We start from the raw sequence: 23,156 nt of genomic DNA, 5'->3' as shown, positions 1-23,156 counted from the left end.
TTTATAGCACTGACTATTAGAAAAGAAGAAACATCTAAAATCAGTAATCTAGGCTTCCGGAAACCAGAAAAAAAGAAAAAAAAAGTGCAAATTAAATCCAAAGCAGGCAAAAGAAAAGAAATAATAAAAATTAGAGCAGAAAGCAAAAAAAAAAAGAAGTGAAAAACAGAAATCAATAGAGAAAATCAATGAAACCAAAAGCTGGTTCTTTTAAAAGATCAATAAAACCAATAAGCCTCTAGCCAGGCTGGAAAAAAAAAAAAAAAAGAGGACACAAATTACTAATATGAGAAATGAAAGAGAGTACATAACTACAGATCCCATGGACATTAAAAAAAAGACAGTTAAGGAATACTATACCCACAAAGTTGACAGCCTAGATGAAATGGACCAAATCCTTGAAAGGCACAATCTGCCAAAACTAACTCAAGAAGAAATAGACAATCTGAGTAGGCATCTATTTAAAAAATTGAGTCAGTAATTAATAACCTTCCAAAAGTAGAAAGCACCAGACCCAGATGGACTCACTGGTGAATTCTAACCAAATATTTGAGAAAGAAGCTATACCAATTCTTTAGTCTCTTTCAGACGACAGAAGAAGGGAGGGAATACTTCCTAAGTCATTCTATGAGGCCAGCAATTCCCTAGTCGCAAAGCCAAAGACATTACAAGAAAAGATAACTACAGAACAATCTCACTCATGAGCATAGATGCAAAAAGTACTTAATAAAATATCAGCAAATTATGGGCTTCCCTGGTGGCGCAGTGGTTGAGAGTCCGCCTGCTGATGCAGGGGACACGGGTTCGTGCCCTGGTCTGGGAGGATCCCACATGCCGCGGAGCAGCCGGGCCCGTGAGCCATGGCCCCTGAGCCTGCGCGTCCAGAGCCTGTGCTCCACAATGGGAGAGGCCACAACAGTGAGAGGCCCGTGAACCCCAAAATATATATATATATATATATATTAGCAAATTAAACCCAACAGCGTATTAAAAAATTATACACCATGACCGAGTGGGATTTATCCCAGGTATGCAAGGCTGGTTCAACATCTGAAAATCAACTAACGTAACCTACCACATCAACAGGCTAAAGAAGAAAAATCCTATGACCTTGTCAGTAGATGCAGAAAAAGCATTTGACAAGATCCAACACCCACTATGATAAGAACTATCTGTAAATTAGGAATAGAGGGGAACTTCCTCAACTTGATAAAGAACATCTACAGCTAACATTGTGCTTAATGGTGAGAAATGGGAAGCTTTCCCACTAAGATCACGTACAAGACAAGTATGTCCTTTCACCACTCCTTTTCAATATCGTACCAGAAGCCCTAGCTAATGCAATAAGACAAGGAAAGAAAGGTATACAGATTGGTAAGGAAGAGATAAAACCGCCTTTGTTCATAAGTTAGCAATTTAGGATTTTGAAAGCCTTTCTCCAAAGGAGAAAGTAGCTATGGAAAGTGGCTTATTTCCCAGGCATATATAAAACTAATTACCTGGTTCAAAGCTCTGTAACACTTAACTGTATGGTGTTCAGAAAACAGCAGGAAAAACACTGCTTCTGTGGCTGGTCTGAGAGTCAAACACAATTCAGAAGAGAGTCTACAGGAAATTGCACAGCATGTCAAAAACATTACACAGCAGGAAGAACACCTGGCTGGAAAAATAGCCCCATGAATACATTCTTGGATAGCAGTCCCTGCAGCAGCAACAGCCTACCTGGAGAGTAGAAAACAGTGCACGTTTCTTCCGTCTCTGGAGGGACCTTTCCCATTCCCAACATGGATACTTGTAAACTGGTAATTATAACCGAGGAGTGAATGTTCATGGTTTCAAAAATACAGCAAACCACCAAATATAACCTGTCTAGGTTTAAAACCATATAGAATGACGGGACTTCCCTGGTGATCCAGTGGGTAAGAATCCGCCTTCCAATGCAGAGGCCGCGGGTTCGATTCCTGGTCGGGGAACTAAGACCCCACATGCCATGGAGCAACTAAGCCCATGCACCACAACTACTGAGCTCACGCACTCTGAAGCCCATGCACCACAACTAGAGAGAAGCCCATAAGGAAAGATCCCATGTGCCTCAACTAAGATCCGACACAGCCAAAAATAAATAAATAATAAATAATAAATAAAATAAAACCATATAGAATGAGTTTGTATGCCCTTCCTTTTCTAGGGCAGAATCTTGCAAGTGACAGTTTTGTTTTTGTTTTTAAAGACAGAATGAGGAAGTAATTAAAACATATGCTCAAAGGGTCTTGCCAACAGAAACACTTCTATCCCTTCAATCCCCAGTTTTCTACCTGGCTGTAACTAGCAGCAATGAAAACGTGTTCTAAAATATACCTAAGGAATAACTAGCAGTGTTCAGATAATCACACCTGGTGGGTATCTAGTGCCTTACCTTTCCAAGCTATCCTCTTCCAAAGTAATTTCCATGAATGTCTTTAGTTTTCTGTGAACAGTAGCTGCAACACCCTTCACTTTTGAACTCTTATGTTTACCTGTTAAAGACAGAAAAATATGGAACACAACTACACAAAAAGCACACAGACTCTCAATGCAGGTTCAATTTCAGTAAGACAGAGCCTCCTACCCTCCCCTCTGAGTCAGTGCATATATTGACCTGCAGAACAGTAATGATCCCTTTAAAGGGATGTTAGAAGATCCAATGAGTGATTACAAAGCACCTCATTGGCTCTGAGGTAGTTTCCAAGGCCGTGATCCCGTGAGTTCTGTCCATGCCATGAGACTTGATGATCACCAACACCTTCAACAGTAACAGAACTAACACATTTCAGAGTCATCATCTGTTTGGCAAATGTTTAAGTACCTATTAAGTACACGGTGGTCATCTGCACCCCAACCGCCATCCTCACACCCTCCACATGGAGAACGTCCCTCTTCCTGCAGATGTCTCCCCAGGAGACGCTGCCTCAGGCAAGTCTTTCCTGATGCTTGGCCTGGGTCAAACTAGTTACAAATTCCTGTCATGAATCTACAGCCGTACTACGCATTCATGCTTATGGGGAGAGCTTCTTTTGAGAGGATCACTCTATGAATAATATCTTAGAAAATAATTTCAACATTAGTAAAACTGGTCCAAAAATATAGAAACTTAATAGTAGTCCATCTGCAGGGACATTACCATATTTTACACTTAGGTAAGCACTTCCTAGGTATCTCCAATTATTTTTCCAATACTATTTCAACTGGCTGGGATACCCAGAATAGGCACAGTTAAAGTTAAGCAAAACACAGATACATTAAATATTAATACCAAAACACACCATCATTAGCAAAAATGAATTCAGATTTTTAAATGTACATGACAAAGGTAATAAATGACAAATCAATAGAAATTCAGTCTAAGGCACAGAGAGGCAGACGTAATGGGTCCAGTGGGGAAAGTGGACAGGAGCTGCATTAAGAAGCTACCATTATTCAAGCTGGTACGTGGCAGCTACACAGCAGATGCCCAGGCAGACGGCACACGTGTAGCGCGTGGAGCGCTTGGGGGAAAGTGCCGTGAGAGCCTAACTAGCAGGGGATTCACTCCCAAACATTCCACAACAGTTCTGTGTAAGATGCACCCAGCAATGTCCCAGACGACACCATAGAAAATTTAACCAACCTTTATTAATAACCAAGATAATGTGCATAACAGCTGTGAGACACACGATGCCTTCAATATCCTCAGAAATAACACATGCCTTCAGTTCATCTAAAAATGACCTGCAAAAAAGTAAAAAACAACTGAAATTACTCTACAGTATATCTTAATACTTTACAGAAAGACAAATATAGCCAAGATTCATCAACCACCATGAATTCTAGTTTTCAGCTAACATGGGAAGTTGACTAAACCCTTCCCATACTCTTCGCTGTAAGCATGCCAAATCATACAGGTGAGACACTAAAATCAGAGGGCGTTGCTAGAAAGAGAAGAGGGTTGTTCTGGTTAGTGAATAAAGCCACTCTGCATACTCATAATGCCCACAAAAAAGATCTGATATGCTATTGAAAGATAATTCATAGCTGTTAAAAACAATGCTCTTTGAAGTTTTCGAGGAACATATGTACTATTAAAATTCCACAGGTATCAGGTATCTGCAAAACTATCCCTTTTGTAGCCCACCAGTCCTGCATGTGCCACAAGAAACCCTAGAAGCAGGTCAGGTGACACATGGCATGGAGAAATGAGTAACAGCTGTGTGCCGAATGAAAACCACATGGAATTTACCCAAGTCGTGTTTTGAAAGTGTCCATTGTAGGAAGTATTTCAGTGACATTAAAATTTTAAATGTTTCCCTCTAAATGAACTGTAGTTATGATAAAGCATAACCAGAGACTATTTGGATGAATATATCTTTCAGAGAGTTAGAATTTCACTTTGTGTAAGTATAATGCTAATATTTTTAATCTCTGATAAAATGAGAGAAAATTGTATGGAAATGTTTTCTCTTAGGAAAAAAATGCACTTTTGACAAATGGTGAGAGTAAAAGGAATAGAGCTAAAGTTACTGAGAGCTTACAGCCATGACAGGATTAAGAGAACAGCAAAGAAAAAGGGATTACCTGACTACGTTCGGAGATTTTATTATTATTCCTATTAAACACCTTGAAAATGGTGGAAGGGCTGAAAGACCCTCTGGGGGAGTAAGCTCTTTGGTATCAGAAACCTAAAAAAAAAAAAAAGTCGTCAGTAACGTGAATTGAGACTGAGACTGCACTGATCACTCATTTTACACTTCCCTGGGTTTTCTTCCAAACTTGAGAAAGGCTTTCCAGAAACTCAAAACAATGATTTTTATTAACTGCTGCAATGCCTACCATAATTATGATTAACCTATTACTATACACAGTGGTGTCAATCAACTGGAGAGAAGAAAAAAGACACGTCACTCAACAAGCCTTCTGTCGAACACCCTTTAATTCTATTACCTTCTGTAAACAACGTGTTTCTACACTAAGCAAACAACTCGTTACTCTTATTAGTCCAGATCAGGTTTTCTCAACTCAAACTTTTTCTATAAAGTAGTAAATAGTAAATATTTAAAGAGTAAATATTTTCGGCTTTGTGGGCAAAACGATCTCTGCCACAATTACTCAATTCTGCTGTTACAGCACAAAGCAGCCATAGAAAAAAGGTAAATAAATGGGCTTGGTCATGTTCCAATATGAGTTTGTTTGTTTGTTTTTTTCCCAAAATAAGTTTATTTACAAAAACAGACAGTGGGCCACGATGGCCCACAGGCCATTGACGGATTCATCGTCATCAGCTGGGTAGCTCACAGGCCTGAATAACTTCCAGTTCTTGGGCTGTGTATAGTCCAGGAATCACGCTCCTAAACCAAAATGACCTCTCTTCAAGCTTTCAGGAGGGCCTTAAATGTTATCAATGTCTCAGAATTTTGTCAACTCTTTTTATATTTGTGATTTTATAATACAAAATTTATACAAATTATATGTTTGCATTTGTATATTTCAAAGATATCTCCTATCAGATTTCAGCTTTTCATACTGAGAAAACGCCTCATTATTTAACTATCTTAAGGCATCCTTCCATGCCCTCACTCGCTACCACCAGGATTCCATGCCGTGAAAGAGTGGTTTCTGTTGTGACCTGAATTACCATCCTGATTATGTCAATCTTGAACCAAGTAGGCTAATCATATAAAATAGGCTACTGCTAGGAAAATGGCCAGTCCTTTATAGAGCAGGGGCAAACAAACTATCTGTTTAAACTGATATCAGAGGTTCAAATTTCCTACGCGTAAAAGAAGAAGAAAAGTAAGGCTTATGTACAGCAAGGCAGTCAGAGATGTGAGCTATTCCAGAAACAGAGCCCAAGGTACTCGTGCACCCTGCTCGCCACTGACCAGGGCCACTTCTGCCTGTCAGGAGAGGGGAATCTTAAGAAATGTATCAACTCGCTTAAGCCTCTAAAATATGGCAAAAAGAAGTATTCAAGATGCAAGGAGCAGCTTGGTTTTAATGAAGAACGACAACATCCTTAGCATGGTTCCCCCCATGGTCACGTGATTCTAAACACAAACCAGCCACGGAACTGTGTAGTGAAGCTGCAGGAGAAGCAGACCTCCCGCTATACCTGAGTTCTGAAAAAATACTTGGAAAAGCATAAAAATGTGCTGCCAGCGGAAAACAGCCTCTTGAATAGTCAAAACAAGACACAGCAGTTTCAGGACAACACACTTCACCTTTCGGAGCCGGTGACTTATCTCGACCACGGACGCGGCAATCAGAGTGGAGAGCACGCCCCGGTGGACAGGCGTGTCCACGTGCCAGGACTGCACGGTGCTGATAAATTCATGAAGAGGGGTCTGAACAGAATAAAGGAGCTACGAAAAACACATCAGTCACTGTTAGTGCTTAGAAGACCACTTTCAAGAATGAGGCCTCCTCCTGCTGTCCCCCGGGGGCCCGGGGCCCGTTTCGTCTGCCCACCCTCACTGCCGCACCTTCCTCTCTGCAGCTGATGGGAACCACGACCAGAAGGCGACACACAGGACTGAAGCCCGCCAGGAAGGACCTTTATGACACTCTTACCCCAGAGCAAAGAAAAATCCCCAAGAATAGGAGTATCAATAACATTAATAAAGTTTTCGAAAGGAGAGATGAAGAAACATCACTGACATTAAGGGAAGACACCCACTATGAGGCCACGTGTTCTGAACGAAGCTGTACAGACAATGGTGAGAAAAGAAAAATATTTTGGCACAAATTCCGTAAATAGATCACAGACACTTGAACCAACTCATCAAAAACAGGACTATTTCAAATTAACTCAAATATGAGCTAGGCTACAGAAAATATGGCCAATAACCTTCGATTACCTCTACCAGCTAAAAAAAACAGGACAAAATTGAAAGTTTCAATAGCTCATAAACATCCTCCCATTTAAGCATTTTTTAAATCTTTACTACTAACAGCTGGGCACTCACAAGCTACTGTATTCATTCTCTGCTTCTGTCCTGCTGGGCAGAGGAGCTCTCGGGTCGCTGGCCTACTGACCTGAACACGTCAACACTGTCCCCAGACTGGTGGCCGGAGGTGAGCCCCTGGCCTCCCTCGCCTCCTGCCCCAGAGCGTGCCACCCCAGGGAGAGGGCTGGCAGCACCAGCTGAAGGTGGCACCTGGCAGCCACTTCCTGTCTGCGTGGCACCTCTCCCCACCCGATAGCCCCAGCGTGTGAGCAGGCCTGGCTCCACGCACCCTGCTCCACCAGGTGGGCGCTGTCCCTCTAGTCCCTCCGTCCCGCCCTGGGGAGGCTCCAGTACCTGCAAGCCTTCTTCTGGCTGCTTCCTGAAGCTCCGCGCCATACATTCCAACATCTGCTGAAATACTTTCTGCACCAAATCAAGCAGTGTGGAGACGTCTTTCTCTGAATCTGCTTTCTGCGTCAAGGAGCTTCTGGTTACCTCTTTCAGAATGCCAAGAAGTAATGAAACATAAAAGAATCCCTTCACTGGAAAGAAAGTTGAAAAAATCAGTTATTTAGTCACACGATTTAGTTGAAATTATTATATATTTTTCACTTAACACATGTATATTATGGTAACTTAAAAGAGACTGTTACTGGTGAGCCAATCCCAGGTTGGTCAGATTAACATAAAATCTAACAGACATACATACCTACGACTTGCTCCTTTTATTAAATATATGAAGCCGATGCCTTCAATAACAGTAACAGCCCACCTGGCTCAGGCACTGAGAAGCACTGCATGTGTGGACAGTGTGGTTCCCTGAACACCTGGGTAGAGGATGTGTCTTACTTTTTCACACGATGGTGACATCGCTGACGGGTCTGAGAGGAAAGGCCCTAGAGCTCTCAGACTATGACCTAAGAATCTCCGAGGCCAACTCTGTTAAATCCCCAACACTGTGTAGTTTGTTGGTGTCTTTCTCTCCTTTCCTGTGTGGCAATGATTTGGTAAAAATTTGGTAAAATGTTTTCAGAGTGTGAACTCAATTCTACAATTCATGCTGAGGACCTTCAATTTTCTTTTTTGTTTCTACGCAGACTGGCCTGTAAGCTGCACTGCAAACAGAGCCAGAGGCCGCGCCCTCCCATGCCCCTGCCCCACTCTGCACCCATGCTGCACCTCGCACTGCCCACCACTGACTAACCTTCAGGTCCGTATGCAGGGCTGCATCCCTGGTGGACTGGGCCGGAACCATGATTCTTCCTTATATACATTTAAAAGTATATACTATATAAACTATACATGTATATTTTTTAAAAACCTGTCACATAGAAAAGCACAGAAATAATGTTCCTCGTTAAAAGATTAGTATCTAGGGGACAAAGCGTTATGACCTCTCCTACCTTACATAGGAATCATGTGGCCCTAATAGGGAAGCTCCTTGATTTATGAAAGAGATTAATAGACATAGAAGCTCTGCTTGAGACAGAAGTAAGAAACTAACCCCAAATCCAAATCTATCTACTAAAGTAATAAAAGAAATGGTCATGTTCCAGTTGAGTTTGCCCCTCAAAAGGTGTATGGCACTACCAGAATCAACACAAAGTTTGGAGAGTCTTTGCAAACTTAACAGAAACTCTCAAGAAACAAATCTCTTTATCTAGAAGAAGGCAGAGAGATACATTCTCCACATATCAGTCATTTCAGTGAAGCAGGCAGTGAGGCAGCAGCTCAGCAGAGGCCAACACGCTGAGGGTGACGGGGCTCTGAGGACAAGGGGGCCTGTCCCCTTGCATCCACCCTCAAGGTCCTGGTGCAGTGGGAGAACCTCATACTAACTAGTGCCTTTACTACGGACAAAAATCTGAAATGTTGAAAGTTTTAGTCGAAAGTTATTTCATTACATTCAAGCCATATGTGCGTCATAACCAAATATATATAGGTAGTGGTTAAGCAGAGTATGCTAAGTTACTACGGTAGGTCAGGATTTGCAGCCACGGGAAACAGAAGGCCCTCACTTCGGAAGTTCTTGCTTCTCTAGAGTGACTGGTGCACAGGGATGGCTGAGCTGGGGGGTCACGCGGCCCAGCACCGACGGTCAGCATCTCAGGCCACCATGAGTCTGTACGCAAGGAGACGCTCACTAGCCCATCTCAGGGCAGCAGCCACCGAGAGCCACGTGGACCCAGGCCCCTTTCTGTCTCAGATGGGGTGTGCTGTCCTGCAAGCCCCTCCTGCCCGGCTCTACACAGGAGGCTGTGGTCCCCATCAATCCCCCTTTACCTTTGCACTGACCACAAAGCCCATTATTTACTGTAATATTTACTTATTAGGAATTCAACCTTCCTCGTAGTCGTGCTAATTACTTTTGGGGGCATTATCATTTCCTGGTGCTGTCACGCGGCACCGGCCCACAGTCCACCGCAGGCATCTTCTCTCACAAGCCCCGTCACTTCCAGTGCCTGATTTTGCAGAACACACAGAGTTTTTCAAAACACACATGTTGTGTTATAGCAGAAACACCTGCATTTTTGAACTGAGCTGTTTACATCTGGGTTATATGTGGGAACTCAGCTGTATTCAAGGACGTCTCTTCCAGAATATGCATTTCAGCATGGAGAACGCCATGCTCAAATGTTAATAATATAAATGTGACTGAGTTTTAAATTTAAATGTTCTGTTAGGACTCTTTCAAGTAGAGCAAGTCCAGAGAACAGGCTCTGGGCTTACCTAGCAAAACTGCAAAGTATAATCTCATTTGTAACAGGACTACAAAGAATGAGCACACAGTTGATTCTCTCCTGGGAAATCCCGATTGTTAGAATGTATAAATACAAAGATCATTTCAGCTTGGTCGAAGGTAAGGTCAGTAGCTTACGGGCTACATTGGAGATCTAAAATTCTTATTAGCTCCTTGGAAAATTTTATAAATACTAAAAATAGATTTAATCCTTAGGGGAAAATAATTCTTAAATGATAAATTGAGTTTAACAATGCAAATCATCTTTAATGTTTCAATCATTAAGCTTAAGTTTAAAACGCTGTTTTCACAATAGAAAGCGAGAGTTATAAAGACTTAAACAAAGGAAAAAGATTTTAAAACAAAAAACATTTGTTCTATTTAATATTTAGTCTTTGTGGATATTGTAACCAAATGATGTAAAATCTTGCTTGTAATTACAGATTAAGGACACGTACACTCGAGACAGCAGAGCAGAGTGACTGCCACCCCAGCACCCATGCAGGCCAAGTGCCAACCTCAGGGGCAGAACCATGAAAGAAAGAAGCTGTGGGGTTTGTGGCCAAGACTTCCCCGGGGTCTGCACAACGATAGTCAAGACTACAGCAAAAGACCCCAGAGAGCTAACTGCAAACTTCTTGTTGAATTTGGTAAATGATAATACTTTCAATCTCTGTTAGCAAATATTTAGGCTTAAAGAAATTCAAATTATGCATTTCCAAGCTTCTAGGGATCTCAGGAAGAACCAACTGTAGCAACGGGGTGTTCTGTGCCGACTCGGCTGCCCCAGGGAGGCAGCGGGCAGGGGTCACAGCCCTGCGGTGCCCTTCTCAGCCAGCCCATGACCCGAGGCAGAGGAGACATCCTGGGTCCACCCACACTCCCCCCGCCACAATGAGACGGGGCTGCAAGGATCTGGCCCGGCCCCCCTGGATGCGATGCTCCAGATAATCGAAGCCCAGCCCACCTGGAAGGAGGCCAACTTCTCACTCACTCACTGAACACATTTAACTTGTGTGGACGCCATGGTATGAGTTACCAGGGATCCTGTCCTTGGGGTGACAGCAACTTCCCAGTGGTCTCGGGGGGCGGGGGCGGGGGGACATTAAACAGCTCCTGACTTGCACGCAGACGATGACAGACACCAGACAGGAGCAGCAGACAGGCTGGGGCCGTGCTGGTGACCACACGGCAAAGCAGCTGCAATCACGCAAACCACCGGGGGAGGAGCATAAGACCTTGCCAGAGACTCCGCACTTGGTCACGTCCGAGCCAGAAACACCTCTGAACTTCCTGGCTGCCTCAGCCTGTTAATTCCTCTTTTGGTGTCAGCTAGTTTGTGCTACACATCTATCACTTAAAAACAAGAGTCCTGACCAGCGAAGTGAGGGAGGGAGAGAGGGGCTGGTTCTGACTGCTAGTCGCTCTAAACTAGTCCTTTAATAAACGCAGTACCTGTTTGCATGATTCCCAGGCTCCGCTGTAAAAGCTGTGTCTGAAACATACAGTCACCAAGGCCGACCACAATGACATCCTTGCATACAGTCAGGTAGGTCTGTAAGAGAGGTAGACATGATGATGTGATTTCCCATCAAAAGCCACAGAAGGGACAAGAGGGGACATCCTGCTGGTCAAGGTCCTAACATCTAAGGGTACCACTAGGGGTCTCATAAAGCAGATGTCTACAAAGATGCTTAAAAAGGAATTTCCATGAAAATACATTAATTCTCATTTCTCTTTCCATAAGAAATCTAGAAACACATTTTATGTTATCCACAAACATTACTGAACACGTGTTACGTGCAATGTGTCAAATTACATTAAAATTATGCAGTTTATGCTTTGCAAAAAAATAAACTCTAAGACAGCCTCATCCACCAGAGGGCAGACAACAAAAGCGAGAACTACAATCCTGCAGCCTGTGGAACAAAAGCCACATTCACAGAAAGAAAGACAAGTTGAAAAGGCAGAGGGCTATGTACCAGATGAAGGAACAAGATAAAAACCCAGAAAAATAACTAAATGAAATGGAGATAGGCAACCTTCCAGAAGAAGAACTCAGAATAATGACAGTGAAGATGATCCAGGACCTCGGAAAAAGAATGGAGGCAAAGATCGAGAAGATGCAAGAAATGTTTAACAAAGATCTAGAAGAATAAAAGAACAAACAAACAGAGATGAACAACACAATAACTGAAATGAAAAATACACTAGAAGGAATCAATAGAAGAATAACTGAGGCAGAAGAACGGATAAGTGACCTGCAAGACAGAATGGTGGGATTCACTGCTGTGGAACAGAATAAAGAAAAAAGAGTGAAAAGAAATGAAGACAGCCTAAGAGACCTCTGGGACAACATTAAATGCAACAACATTCGCATTATAGGGGTCCCAGAAGGAGAAGAGAGAGAGAAAGGACCCGAGAAAATATTTGAAGAGATTATAGTCAAACACTTCCTTAACATGGGAAAGGAAATAGCCACCCAAGTCCAGGAAGCAGAGAGAGTCCCATACAGGATAAACCCAAGGAGAAAAACGCTGAGACGTATAGTACTCAAATTAGCAAAAATCAAAGACAAAGAAAACTTACTGAAAGCAGCAAGGGAAAAACGACGAATAACATACAGGGGAACTCCCATAAGGTTAACAACTGATTTCTCAGCAGAAACTCTACAAGACAGAAGGGAGTGGCATGATATACTTAAAGTGATGAAAGGGAAGAACCCACAACCAAGATTACTCTACCCAGCTAGGATTTCATTCAGATTCGATGGAGAAATCAAAAGCTTTACAGACAAGCAAAAGCTAAGAGAATTCAGCACCACCAAACCAGCTCTACAACAAATGCTAAAGGAACTTCTCTAAGTGGGAAACACAAGAGAAGAATAGGACCTACAAAAACAAACCCAAAACAATTAAGAAAATGGTCATAGGAACATACATATTGATAATTACCTTAAACGTGAATGGATTAAATGCTCCAACCAAAAGACACAGGTTTGCTGAATGGATACAAAAGCAAGACCCATATATATGCTGTCTACAAGAGACCCACCTCAGACCTAGGGACACATATACGGACTGAAAGTGAGGGGATGGAAAAAGATATTCCATGCAAATGGAAATCAAAAGAAAGCTGGAATAGCAATACTCATATCAGATAAAATAAGACTTTAAAATAAAGAATGTTACAATAGATAAGGACACTACATAATGATCAAGGAATCAATCCAAGAAGAAGATATAACAATTATATATATATATGCACCCAACATAAGAGCACCTCAATACCTAAGGCAACTGCTAAACAGCTATAAAAGGAAATTGACAGTAACACAAAAAGAGTGGGGGACTTTAACACCTCACTTACACCAATGGACAGATCATCCAAAACGAAAATAAGGAAACAGAAGCTTTAAATAACACAATAGACCAGATAGATTTAATTGATATTTATAGGACATTCCATCCAAAAACAGCAGATTACACTTTCTTCTCAAGTATGCACGGAACATTCTCCAGGATAGATCACATCTTGGGTCACAAATCAAGCCTCAGTAAATTTAAGAAAACTGGAATCTTACCAAGCATCTTTTCTGCCCACAACGCTATGAGATTAGAAATCAATTACAGGGAAAAAAACGTAAAAAACACAGACACATGGAGGCTAAACAATACGTTACTAAATAACCAAGAGATCACTGAAGAAATCAAAGAGGAAATCAAAAGATACCTAAGGACAAATGACAATGAAAACACGACGATCCAAAACCTATGGGATGTGGCAAAGGCAGTTCTAAGAGGGAAGTTTATAGCCATACAAGCCTACCTCAAGAAACAAGAAAAATCTCAAATAAACAATCTAACCTTACACCTACAGGAACTAGAGAAAGAAGAAACAAAACCCAAAGTTAGCAGAAGGAAAGAAATCATAAAGATCAGACCAGAAATAAATGAAACAGAAACAAAGAAAACAAAGCAAAGATCAATAAAACTAAAACCTGGTTTTTGAGAAGATAAACAAAATTGATAAACCATTAGCCAGACTCATCAAGAAAAAGAGGGAGAGGACTCAAATCAATAAAATTAGAAATGAAAAAGGAGAAGTTACAACAGACACCGCAGAAATACAAAGCATCCTAAGAGACGACTACAAGCAACTCTATGCCAATAAAATGGACAACCTAGAAGAAATAGACAAATTCTTAGAAAGGTATCACCTTCCAAGACTGAACCAGGAAGAAACAGAAAATATGAACAGACCAATCACAAGTAATGAAATGGAAACTGTGATTAAAAATCTTCCAACAAACAGAAGTCCAGGACCAGATAGCTTCACAGGTGAATTCTTTCAAACATTTAGAGAAGAGCTAACACCCATCCTTCTCAAACTCTTCCAAAAAAACTGCAGAGGAAGGAACACTCCCAAACTCATTCTATGAGGCCACCATCACCCTGACACCAAAACCAGACAAAGGTACTACAAAAAAAGAAAATTACAGACCAATATCACTGATGAATATAAATGTAAAAATCCTCAACAAAATACTAGCAAAGAGAATCCAACAACACATTAAAAGGATCATACACCATGATCAAGTGGGATTTATCCCAGGGATGCAAGGATTCTACAATATACGCAAATCAATGTGATACAGTATATTAACAAACTGAAGAATAAAAACCATATGATATCTCAATAAATAAGAAAAAGCTTCTGACAAAATTCAACACCCATTTATGATAAAAACTCTCCAGAAAATGGGCATAGAGGGAATCTACCTCAACATAATAAAAGCCATATACAACAAACCCACAGCAAACATCATTCTCAATGGTGACAAACTGAAAGCATTTCCTCTAAGATCAGGAACAAGACAAGGATGTCTACTCCTGCCACTATTATTCAACGTAGTTTTGGAAGTCCTAGCCACGGCAATCAGAGAAGAAAAAGAAATAAAAGGAATACAAATTGGAAAAGAAGAGGTAAAACTGTCACTATTTGCAGATGACATGATACTATACATAGAGAATCCCAAAGATGCTACCAGAAAACTACTAGAGCTAATCAATGAATCTGGTAAATTTGCAGGATACAAAATTAATGCACAGAAATCTCTTGCATTCCTATACACTAATGATGAAAAATCTGAAGGAGAAATTAAGGAAACACTCCCATTTACCATTGCAAAAAAAGAATAAAATACCTTGGAATAAACCTACCGAGGGAGACAAAAGACCTATATGCAGAAAACTATAAGACACTGATGAAAGAAATTAAAGATGATACCAACAGATGGAGATATATACCATGTTCTTGGATTGGAAGAATCAATATTGTGAAAATGGCTATACTACCCAAAGCAATCTACAGATTCAATGCAATCCGTATCAAATTACCAATGGCATTTTTTACAGAACTAGAACAAAAAATCTTAAAATTTGTATGGAGACACAAAAGACCTCGAAGAGCCAAAGCAGTCTTGAGGGAAAAAAAAAGGAGCTGGAGGAATCAGATTCCCTGACTTCAGACTATACTACGAAGCTACAGTAATCAAGACAATATGGTACTGGCACAAAAACAGAAACATAGATCAATGGAACAGGATAGAAAGCCCAGAGATAAACCAACGCATCCATGGTCAACTAATCTATGACAAAGGATGCAAAGGCATACAATGGAGAAAAGACAGTCACTTCAATAAGTGGTGCTGGGAAAACTGGACAGCTACGTGTAAAAGAATGAAATTAGAACACTCCCTAACACCATACACAAAAATAAACTCAAAATGGATTCGAGACCTAAATGTAAGACCAGGCACTATAAAACTCTTAGAGGAAAACATAGGAAGAACACTCTTTGACATTAATCACAGCAAGGTATTTTTTGATCCACCTCCTACAGTAATGGAAATAAAAACAAAACTAAACAAATGGGACCTAATGAAACTTCAAAGCTTTTGCACAGCAAAGGAAACCATAAACAAGACGAAAAGACAACCCTCAGAATGGAAGAAAATATTTGCAAATGAAACAAGGGACAAAGGATTAATGTCCAAAATATATAAACAGCTCATGCAGCTGAATATTAAAAAAACAAACAACCCAATCCAAAAATGGGCAGAAGACCTAAACAGACATTTCTCCAAAGAAGACATACAGATGGCCAAGAGGCACATGAAAAGCTGCTCAACATCACTAATTATTAGAGAAATGCAAATCAGAACTGCAATGAGGTATCACCTCACACCAGTTAGAATGGGCATCATCAGAAAATCTACAAACAACAAATGCTGGAGAGGGTGTGGAGAAAAGAGAACCCTCCTGCACTGTTGGTGGGAATGTAAATTGATACAGCCACTATGGAGAACAGTATGGAGGTTCCTTAAAAAAACTAAAAATAGAACTACCATATGACCCAGCAATCCCACTACTGGGCATATACCCAGAGAAAACCATAATTCAGAAAGACACATGCACCCCAATGTTCATTGCAGCACTATTTACAATAGCCAGGTCATGGAAGCAACCTAAATGCCCATCGACAGATGAATGGATAAAGAAGATGTGGTCCATATATACAATGGAATATTACTCAGCCATAAAAAGGAACAAAATTGGGTCATTTGTAGAGATGTGGATGGATCTAGAGACTGTCATACAGAGCGAAGCAAGTCAGAAAGAGAAAAACAAATATCGTATATTAACGCGTACATGTGGAACCTAGAAAAATGGTACAGATGAACTGGTTTGCAGGGCAGAAATTGAGACACAGATGCAGAGAACAAACGTATATGGACACCAAGGGGGGAAAGCGGCGGGGTGGTGGTGGTGGGATGAATTGGGAGATTGGGATTGGCATGTATACACTATGTGTATAAAATGGATGACTACTAAGAAATAAATAAATAAACATACAAAAAAAAAAGATAAACTCTAGATATTCAGATGCCACTGTAAGTGTTTAAGAAGAGCAGCAGTACTGACTAAAGTTACAGCTTTAAATTAGAAAATAAAACCTGGAAGCACATCACAATTTGGAGAAGGGTCTCTGTGTCTAAAGACTTCTAACCTGGATAATCTGTTGATAAACGACCCTGTGAAGCTTCAGATATTCTTCTTCTTGATCTTGGATAAAAGATAAAACTTTGCTTTCTAACCAAAACCCAGTGTCTTCCAAAGTGGACAGGTAAACTTTGCCTTCTGAGCAGGAGGACTGTCCAACAACAACAGAAGACAGGTTAGTCACAGAGCCGCTGGGCCAATTCGCCCCATGTCCTGACCCAAGCTGGTGGACGCACCTCATGCTGAAGATGGATACTCAACCGACAGTGGAGGCTGAAGGCTCGCAGGGCAGTGCCTTCACTCAGGTGGTGAGGGCTCCCACCTGGCGACTGCAAAATCGATTCCAGATCCACCTGTGAAACAGGACATCTGCAGGCTAGGTTCCGGCTCAGCAGGCAGCGCATGAAGTGAGGACACAGCTGCGCCTGGAGAGGGCTGCCAGAGCAGCAGGGCGAGTGTCCTCCCTCCTCCAAGCCTCCCGTAAAGGGACAAGAAGACACCTTTTCATAGGTGCTGCTCAAGGAGCCCTCAGGATCAAGCTCGTCCAGCCCTTGCCCCCTGCAGCCCCCGCTGCCCACCTCCAACCCGCCGACATCCGATGTCTCGTGCTGATAGGCGGGAGCCTCTGGCAGCAGTGTCAGTAACAGGCTGCTTCCGAGGGCTGGCCTGGAGGAGACGGCCGAAGAGCCAGGACGGGGAGAGGAGATGGGAAATTCACGGGACTCGCTCTCCAAAGGGCCCTAGAAAAGCCTGCCCAGGACTCAGGGGGCTGGAATTCCCTCGTCGATGAGCAGGGCCAGAGCAAGGGGACCTGGGGTGGCGGGCCGTCTTCCTGCTGTCGGGCCTGTTCCGACGGACCGGCTCATCCTCAGAGTTGGCCTCAACAGGACACTGGGCTCTGAACACGACTTGCTAGAAAGACCAGGGCCTGGAAGTGTTCACCCAGTCCCATCCCGCCCCCAGGTGAAAATTTTACACTATAAACGTGGAAAACTTAGACCTTACCCTATCGCTCAACTTCCACGGCATCTGCCTCTGTTCTACAAAGTTACCTTGGATGTTTCAAGGGCTTTCAAAAGACGGTTCAGTTTCTTCTGGGGCGCGGAAAGCAGGCACTCGCGATTCTTCGGGTGGGTCAGCAAGTACTCAACGTAGACCAGCGCCAGCCCGGGTTTGACTGGGCGCGGGTCCTGGACCCGCACCTTCCGCTTAGACGCCGAGTTACCCTGAAAGCGCAGAGTGAGTGAGGCACATAGCAGGAAAGCACGTGAGTTCTAGCATACAGCTACCCTCCTTCAGCAAACTTTAAAAATGACACAAGTGTACCTTGCTCTGAGGCTGCTCTTCCGGCAGCGAGTCACAGACAAGCTCCAGGATGTGTCCCACTTGCCCCCAGGAGCAGAGACAGTCTAACAGAATACAGTAGCTCTTGTCGGCTGTTCCTTCCTCTTGGTTTCTTAGTGTGGAAATCACACCACAGCTGAAAATGCCACATATATAAAATCATATCTAATATCTCAATAGCAATTTCTCACTTTTCTAAAAGGCGGGGAAAATGAAGAAGCTAAAAACTGAGGGTACATAAGCCCTTCCTATCATGGGAACTCTCAGACGTTCTCCACCGCAGGAAAAATACACTGTTTTCCCACAATTACTACGCAGGACAAGGTCCAGTACAAAATGCTGACTCTGAAAGCAGCTTCAGGGGCCCCTAGATGTGAGGCACCGAGGACACACCAGGCACTTACAAACCCTGGCCTTTTGTTTCTGTGTTGCCTCTGTCAGACTCTAGAGTAAAGATCCGTAATCTGGGGACAATACTTTTTGTTTAGCATCAAAACATTCTTTTTTTTTATAAATATGAATAAAAATAAGTAATTTTTACTGAGTTAATAACCAACACCCTAGCGCAATGCTGCCCAATAAAAAACACAATGTGAGCCACAAAAGCAGGCCACGTGTGTCATTATAAAGGTCCTAGAAGCCACGTCTAAAAAGGCAAGATTAATTTCAATAATGTGTCTTATTTAGCCCAGCCTACCCCCAACATCCTTTAAGACATGGTCACTGTAGAAAACTACTGATGAAACATGTTACATCCCTCTTTCACACCAGGTCCCCGAGTCTGCATCACACCAGGATGCACACACAGCTTGCCCCAACCCAGACTCCACATTCTAAGCACTCAGAGTCACGTGTGGCCAAGGCTCCGTGGTGGACGGCGGGATGGCTCACGTCTCACCATCTGGCACTTGAACAACGCCAGACTCTCAGTTTCCCGTGGTGGCTTCCTGTGTCCCTCAGCAGTCCCGGAGCCCTGGAAGCCACATCCCCTGCTCTCCCTGCCACAGGGGAGGAGGCCAGGGGCAGGGAGCACAGCACTGGGGGCTTGAAGGTCACGCAGGAGTCGCCAAGTGAGACCAGGAGTGCACGGAGAGGGCGGGCACCTGAAGGTGGGCACAGCCGAGGCCGGCATCAGGGAGGCCAGCACAGACAGAGGGGTCTTGCAGCGATCATCCTGAAAGCATGAAAAGACACACAGCAACAGGGAACGTAAACAATGGGATCCCGAGGGCCCCATGACTCCCAGGAACCCATTTTCAAAGCTGCTTGGTAGGAATTAGAGTGATGCTCTCAACACACAACAGGAGGACTTAACCCCTTGGGAAGCATTAGGTTTGATAAGTCTTCTCAAACTTTTATAGGACACTTTACTACTTTCTGTGATGAATTATTTGAGCAAATACTTATTAAGCACCTACTGTGTACCAGGAGATCCTTGGAATACAGCAGTAACCAGAAGAGACAAAAGTCCTTGCTGTCAAGGCACTGACTGGTATTTGAAAAACAATACCGATGAAAGGAAAAAAAACCCAACTCTATATACTCAGTGTGTCCTGAGTATAAAACTCAAGGGAATGAAACTAGTCAGAAAAGTTCCTAAGTAAAATAATCAGAACAGAACACCTTAGGAAGACAGCGCAGTGCAATGGAGCTACCTGGCCAAACCCAAGTCCCATGAGATGCCACACCCCAACCAGCTGGTACAACACACGGAGAAGGGCTGGTCTCTGAGGGCGGGACTTTGGCAGGAACCAAGTGAGGATGCCACCTCGGGCCCCACTGCAGCTACATCACCACCACTAGTATTATCACAGTAACAGAGCAGACAGACCAGACTCCATCAAGATCACTTAATAAGAAACACCCTTGGTTGGATGAGAGGATGAAGGAAGATGGGCCCTAAAAGGAAAAGAAACAACAATTTTCCTGGACATATACATGAAACAGAAACAGGTGCAATGTCACCATCTGGCCTGTAATTAACCTGCATTCAGTCAGAGTGAACCCACCCTCACCCCCAACTCCCAATAAAGAAAATGTTTTCTTGATGTTACAACAGTCGGCTGGCAGCTACTCCTGATTCCACTCCATGTGTGGCTTACAGATGCCTTACCTACTTATGGGCCAACCACAAGGTTCTGGGAGGTACTGAGGGCAGAGAAGCTCTCTGGCCAGAATAATTCGGGACTTAAAGACTTAATTCACCACCTCCCTTTTCCTGGACACACCCAGGCCACACTGTTCACCTGTCATCTCGTCTGGTATCCTATGGCCTCTATGTTTATCTTCTAATTCTCAACCCCATGTGATTATCTGAGCTTTTAAATGTCCTAGTGACTCGGGCAGCCTTGACTATTTACCTTCACAGACAGGTCACGTTTGCATTTCAGAGGCAGGATGGAGCTCGGAGACATAACAGTCACAGAAATACGGCTCAGAAAAGCTAAGAGGTCCAAGGTCACATAAGCAGTTGTAGAAGCACCAAAAGTAAACTTTACCAAGGGAAGGGTGATTCCTAAGACCTATGACCTTTCTATATTTAAGCCACGCTTTCTTCACAATTAGGAATAAATTTACATTTCTACATAGCAGTTTTATTTCCATCGGTTTTGAAATATGGCCTTTACTCAGAAATAGAAAGTCAAGGAATGAGGAGGTTTCCTTCCTCCAAACAGAAGTTATGCACACAGTTCTGTCTGTCTCAATAACACAGACACAACTCGGATACTTCAGAAACATGTGCTTGCCGGATGCTGTCAAATGCCTAAAATTGCCCACAAAACCAAGGTGCTACTACATCTTGATGTTCACAAACTCCCCTTTCTCAATTCCCAGCAAATCAAACCAGATTCTAAAATAGTGTCAGGCCATTAGAGATAGAAAACCAGTGCTCCCCAGACAAGTCTCCGGGTGAAGGGATGGAGGCTGGAGGACACGTGGCCTCACCCCGTGAAGGGCGAGAGGCCGAGCGTCCTGCGGGGTGGACGGTGGCTCAGCCCCCGCCTCTGCAGAGGAGGAGCAGGTCCAGAGGCTGGTCCTGCACAAATGTGACCTGGCGCGCCTGCCTTAGCAGGGTGGCCCGTCTTACCTTAAACGCTTTCATGTACTCTGGCAGCATAGAGGCGAACTTGCTAACGGTGTACACTCTGGCCTCTTTGTTATTCTCCATACTCCTGTGAATGCTTCTCCAAAGAATCACAACGATCTCTAACAAACCCGCCATGGACGCAGTATCACTTATTGACAGCGTTTGGTCCAGGGCCTAAGATACAAAAAATTGTACTGTGAAAGAATCAAATCATAATCACTCTGAAGAGAACAGCACTGTGTCTAAAAGCACATCTCAGAATTCCAGACCTAAGGCAGAGATGGAAGGAGAGGCAGATAGAACCCCTAAGACTGTGGTGTGATATCTGATGGGATCGACTCCCCCTCGACCGTGGGCTGCTCTGGTTTGTGGGCTGGCAGGGAGTGACAGCACCAGGTGTCTGCGTGTCTTCTAGCGAATCCTTCCTTGTCTGCGCAGAGGGGTGGGGCCGCCTCCCCAGCACCACACGCTCGCCTGCGCGTGCTCCACTTCAGATGCCAGCCCTGTCCGGTGACTGTGACAAACTGACAACTTGCCACACAGGCCATTTCCTGGAAGGGGCTACCTTGAGATGCAAAGCAGGATTCATTTCAGGTGCTGGTATTTTTGTGCTACTCAGATGTAATGGGAAAAGATACGGCGAACAAATTAACTTAATTAATGAGGGCACACAGAAAAAACAAAAGTAGTTGCTATATAAAGTTAGATTTTTCAATAGGCACTAAATACCCGGAATGACTTATGGCCGAATTTAAAAAGCAATGAAACTACTAAAGGCTTAGATACTACTATGAGAATGATATAGATAACAAATTGACAAAAGTTCAATCTGTATTTAATTTTACTTTTTACATTCTAGTGATTAGCATTAGCACTCTTATCATTAAAGTCCCCTGAGAAAGCCACCATTTCTCCTTTACAAAAATATGCTAAGTTCCTAAGTAAGATTTCATTAAACAGAAAGCAGAGATTTTTAGTAGATAGCAATGTGAAAAGGTAAAAGAACCAATTCAAAAAATTATGCTTTAAGCCATTAAATATTCTTAGAATGACAAAATCCAGACGGCAAATTGTATTTTTTTTCTACTACCGGTTACAATAGAGCACCCTTGTGTTTTCTAACGGTACAGAAACTGACCTAAAATGTGAGAAGTGCAGCTTTCTCAATAATGTCTAGGTTCAATATGGGGGTGGAGGGTTCCTTCAGTATTTGAGAACTGTAACAGTTTTCACTTTTTGGCGAAACCACTTCCACCATCCATCCATCAGTGTGAAGGGGTGGCCCAGAGGCGCAGGGCCCCGCGAGCTGGCATCCCAGTGAGGGTTTCTAAAGTTACAGGATCACTTTCCTAAAAAATCCTGCCCACCCAACCCATATCCTGAGGGGAAAACTCTGAAAAGAGGAACTCAGATCCCACCAAGAAAGCAGAACGAGCTCCAGACGCTCCCGGCTGAGGGCTTCCTGAGCCCAGGCTGAACAGGCCTATGATGGATCTGCCAGGCAGATTCGGCCGTTAAGATGACATCAGGCTCTTCTCTCTCCTCCCCCTTCTGCCCCAGCGGACAGACAGGGCAGGGGATGCTGAAGCGGGGGGCAGGTGGGGTCCGGGGAGTGCTCCCCCCAGCCCCCGGGCAGGCCGACTGAGCCCCACACACCACCCGCCGGCGCAGCCCCAGCCTCAGCGCGGGGCGGCCCTGTAGGCTCCTGGCTCTCAAGGGCCGAGGGCCTGCATCCAGGGCGGGGACATGGAGACAGGAGCGGCCGGACAGCGCAGGAGCCTCACCCTGCAGCCAGCGTGAACCACGTTTCATCAAAAGGGCAAAACTATCTTCTGTGACTTCCTTTTTTTTTTTGGTTTTAATTGAAGTATATTCAACATCTTGTGACTTTCTTTTAAAGGCCAGTACCCTAATCTACATAGCACCACAAAACTACCCAAAATTTTTACTTCAGAGGTACA

At 43.3% G+C, this 23,156-nt stretch overlaps 1 protein-coding gene across 3 annotated transcripts in view; it reads right to left on the bottom strand.

Annotated features, from left to right (window-relative positions):
- NCAPG2 (non-SMC condensin II complex subunit G2) overlaps nucleotides 1-23,156 on the bottom strand; it is a 64,124-nt gene that overhangs the window by 6,000 nt on the left and 34,968 nt on the right. For 2 of the 3 annotated variants that reach the window (XM_060305023.1, XM_060305022.1), the window contains exons 16-28: nucleotides 21,196-21,369; nucleotides 19,211-19,281; nucleotides 18,090-18,243; nucleotides 17,816-17,989; nucleotides 17,000-17,116; nucleotides 16,771-16,914; nucleotides 11,155-11,254; nucleotides 7,314-7,501; nucleotides 6,234-6,374; nucleotides 4,591-4,694; nucleotides 3,647-3,747; nucleotides 2,417-2,516; nucleotides 1,723-1,799 (exon numbers count right to left, since the gene is read on the bottom strand). In XM_060305023.1, coding sequence (XP_060161006.1) covers nucleotides 1,723-1,799; nucleotides 2,417-2,516; nucleotides 3,647-3,747; nucleotides 4,591-4,694; nucleotides 6,234-6,374; nucleotides 7,314-7,501; nucleotides 11,155-11,254; nucleotides 16,771-16,914; nucleotides 17,000-17,116; nucleotides 17,816-17,989; nucleotides 18,090-18,243; nucleotides 19,211-19,281; nucleotides 21,196-21,369 — 1,645 coding nt within the window. The remainder of the gene's footprint in view (nucleotides 1-1,722; nucleotides 1,800-2,416; nucleotides 2,517-3,646; nucleotides 3,748-4,590; nucleotides 4,695-6,233; nucleotides 6,375-7,313; nucleotides 7,502-11,154; nucleotides 11,255-16,770; nucleotides 16,915-16,999; nucleotides 17,117-17,815; nucleotides 17,990-18,089; nucleotides 18,244-19,210; nucleotides 19,282-21,195; nucleotides 21,370-23,156) is intronic. The other variant, XM_060305024.1, reaches the window with a different exon arrangement.

This window comes from Globicephala melas, chromosome 9 (genome assembly GCF_963455315.2).
Source record: "Globicephala melas chromosome 9, mGloMel1.2, whole genome shotgun sequence".
Lineage (NCBI taxonomy): Eukaryota > Metazoa > Chordata > Mammalia > Artiodactyla > Delphinidae > Globicephala > Globicephala melas.
This window is presented reverse-complemented; position numbering and strand designations above follow the sequence as displayed.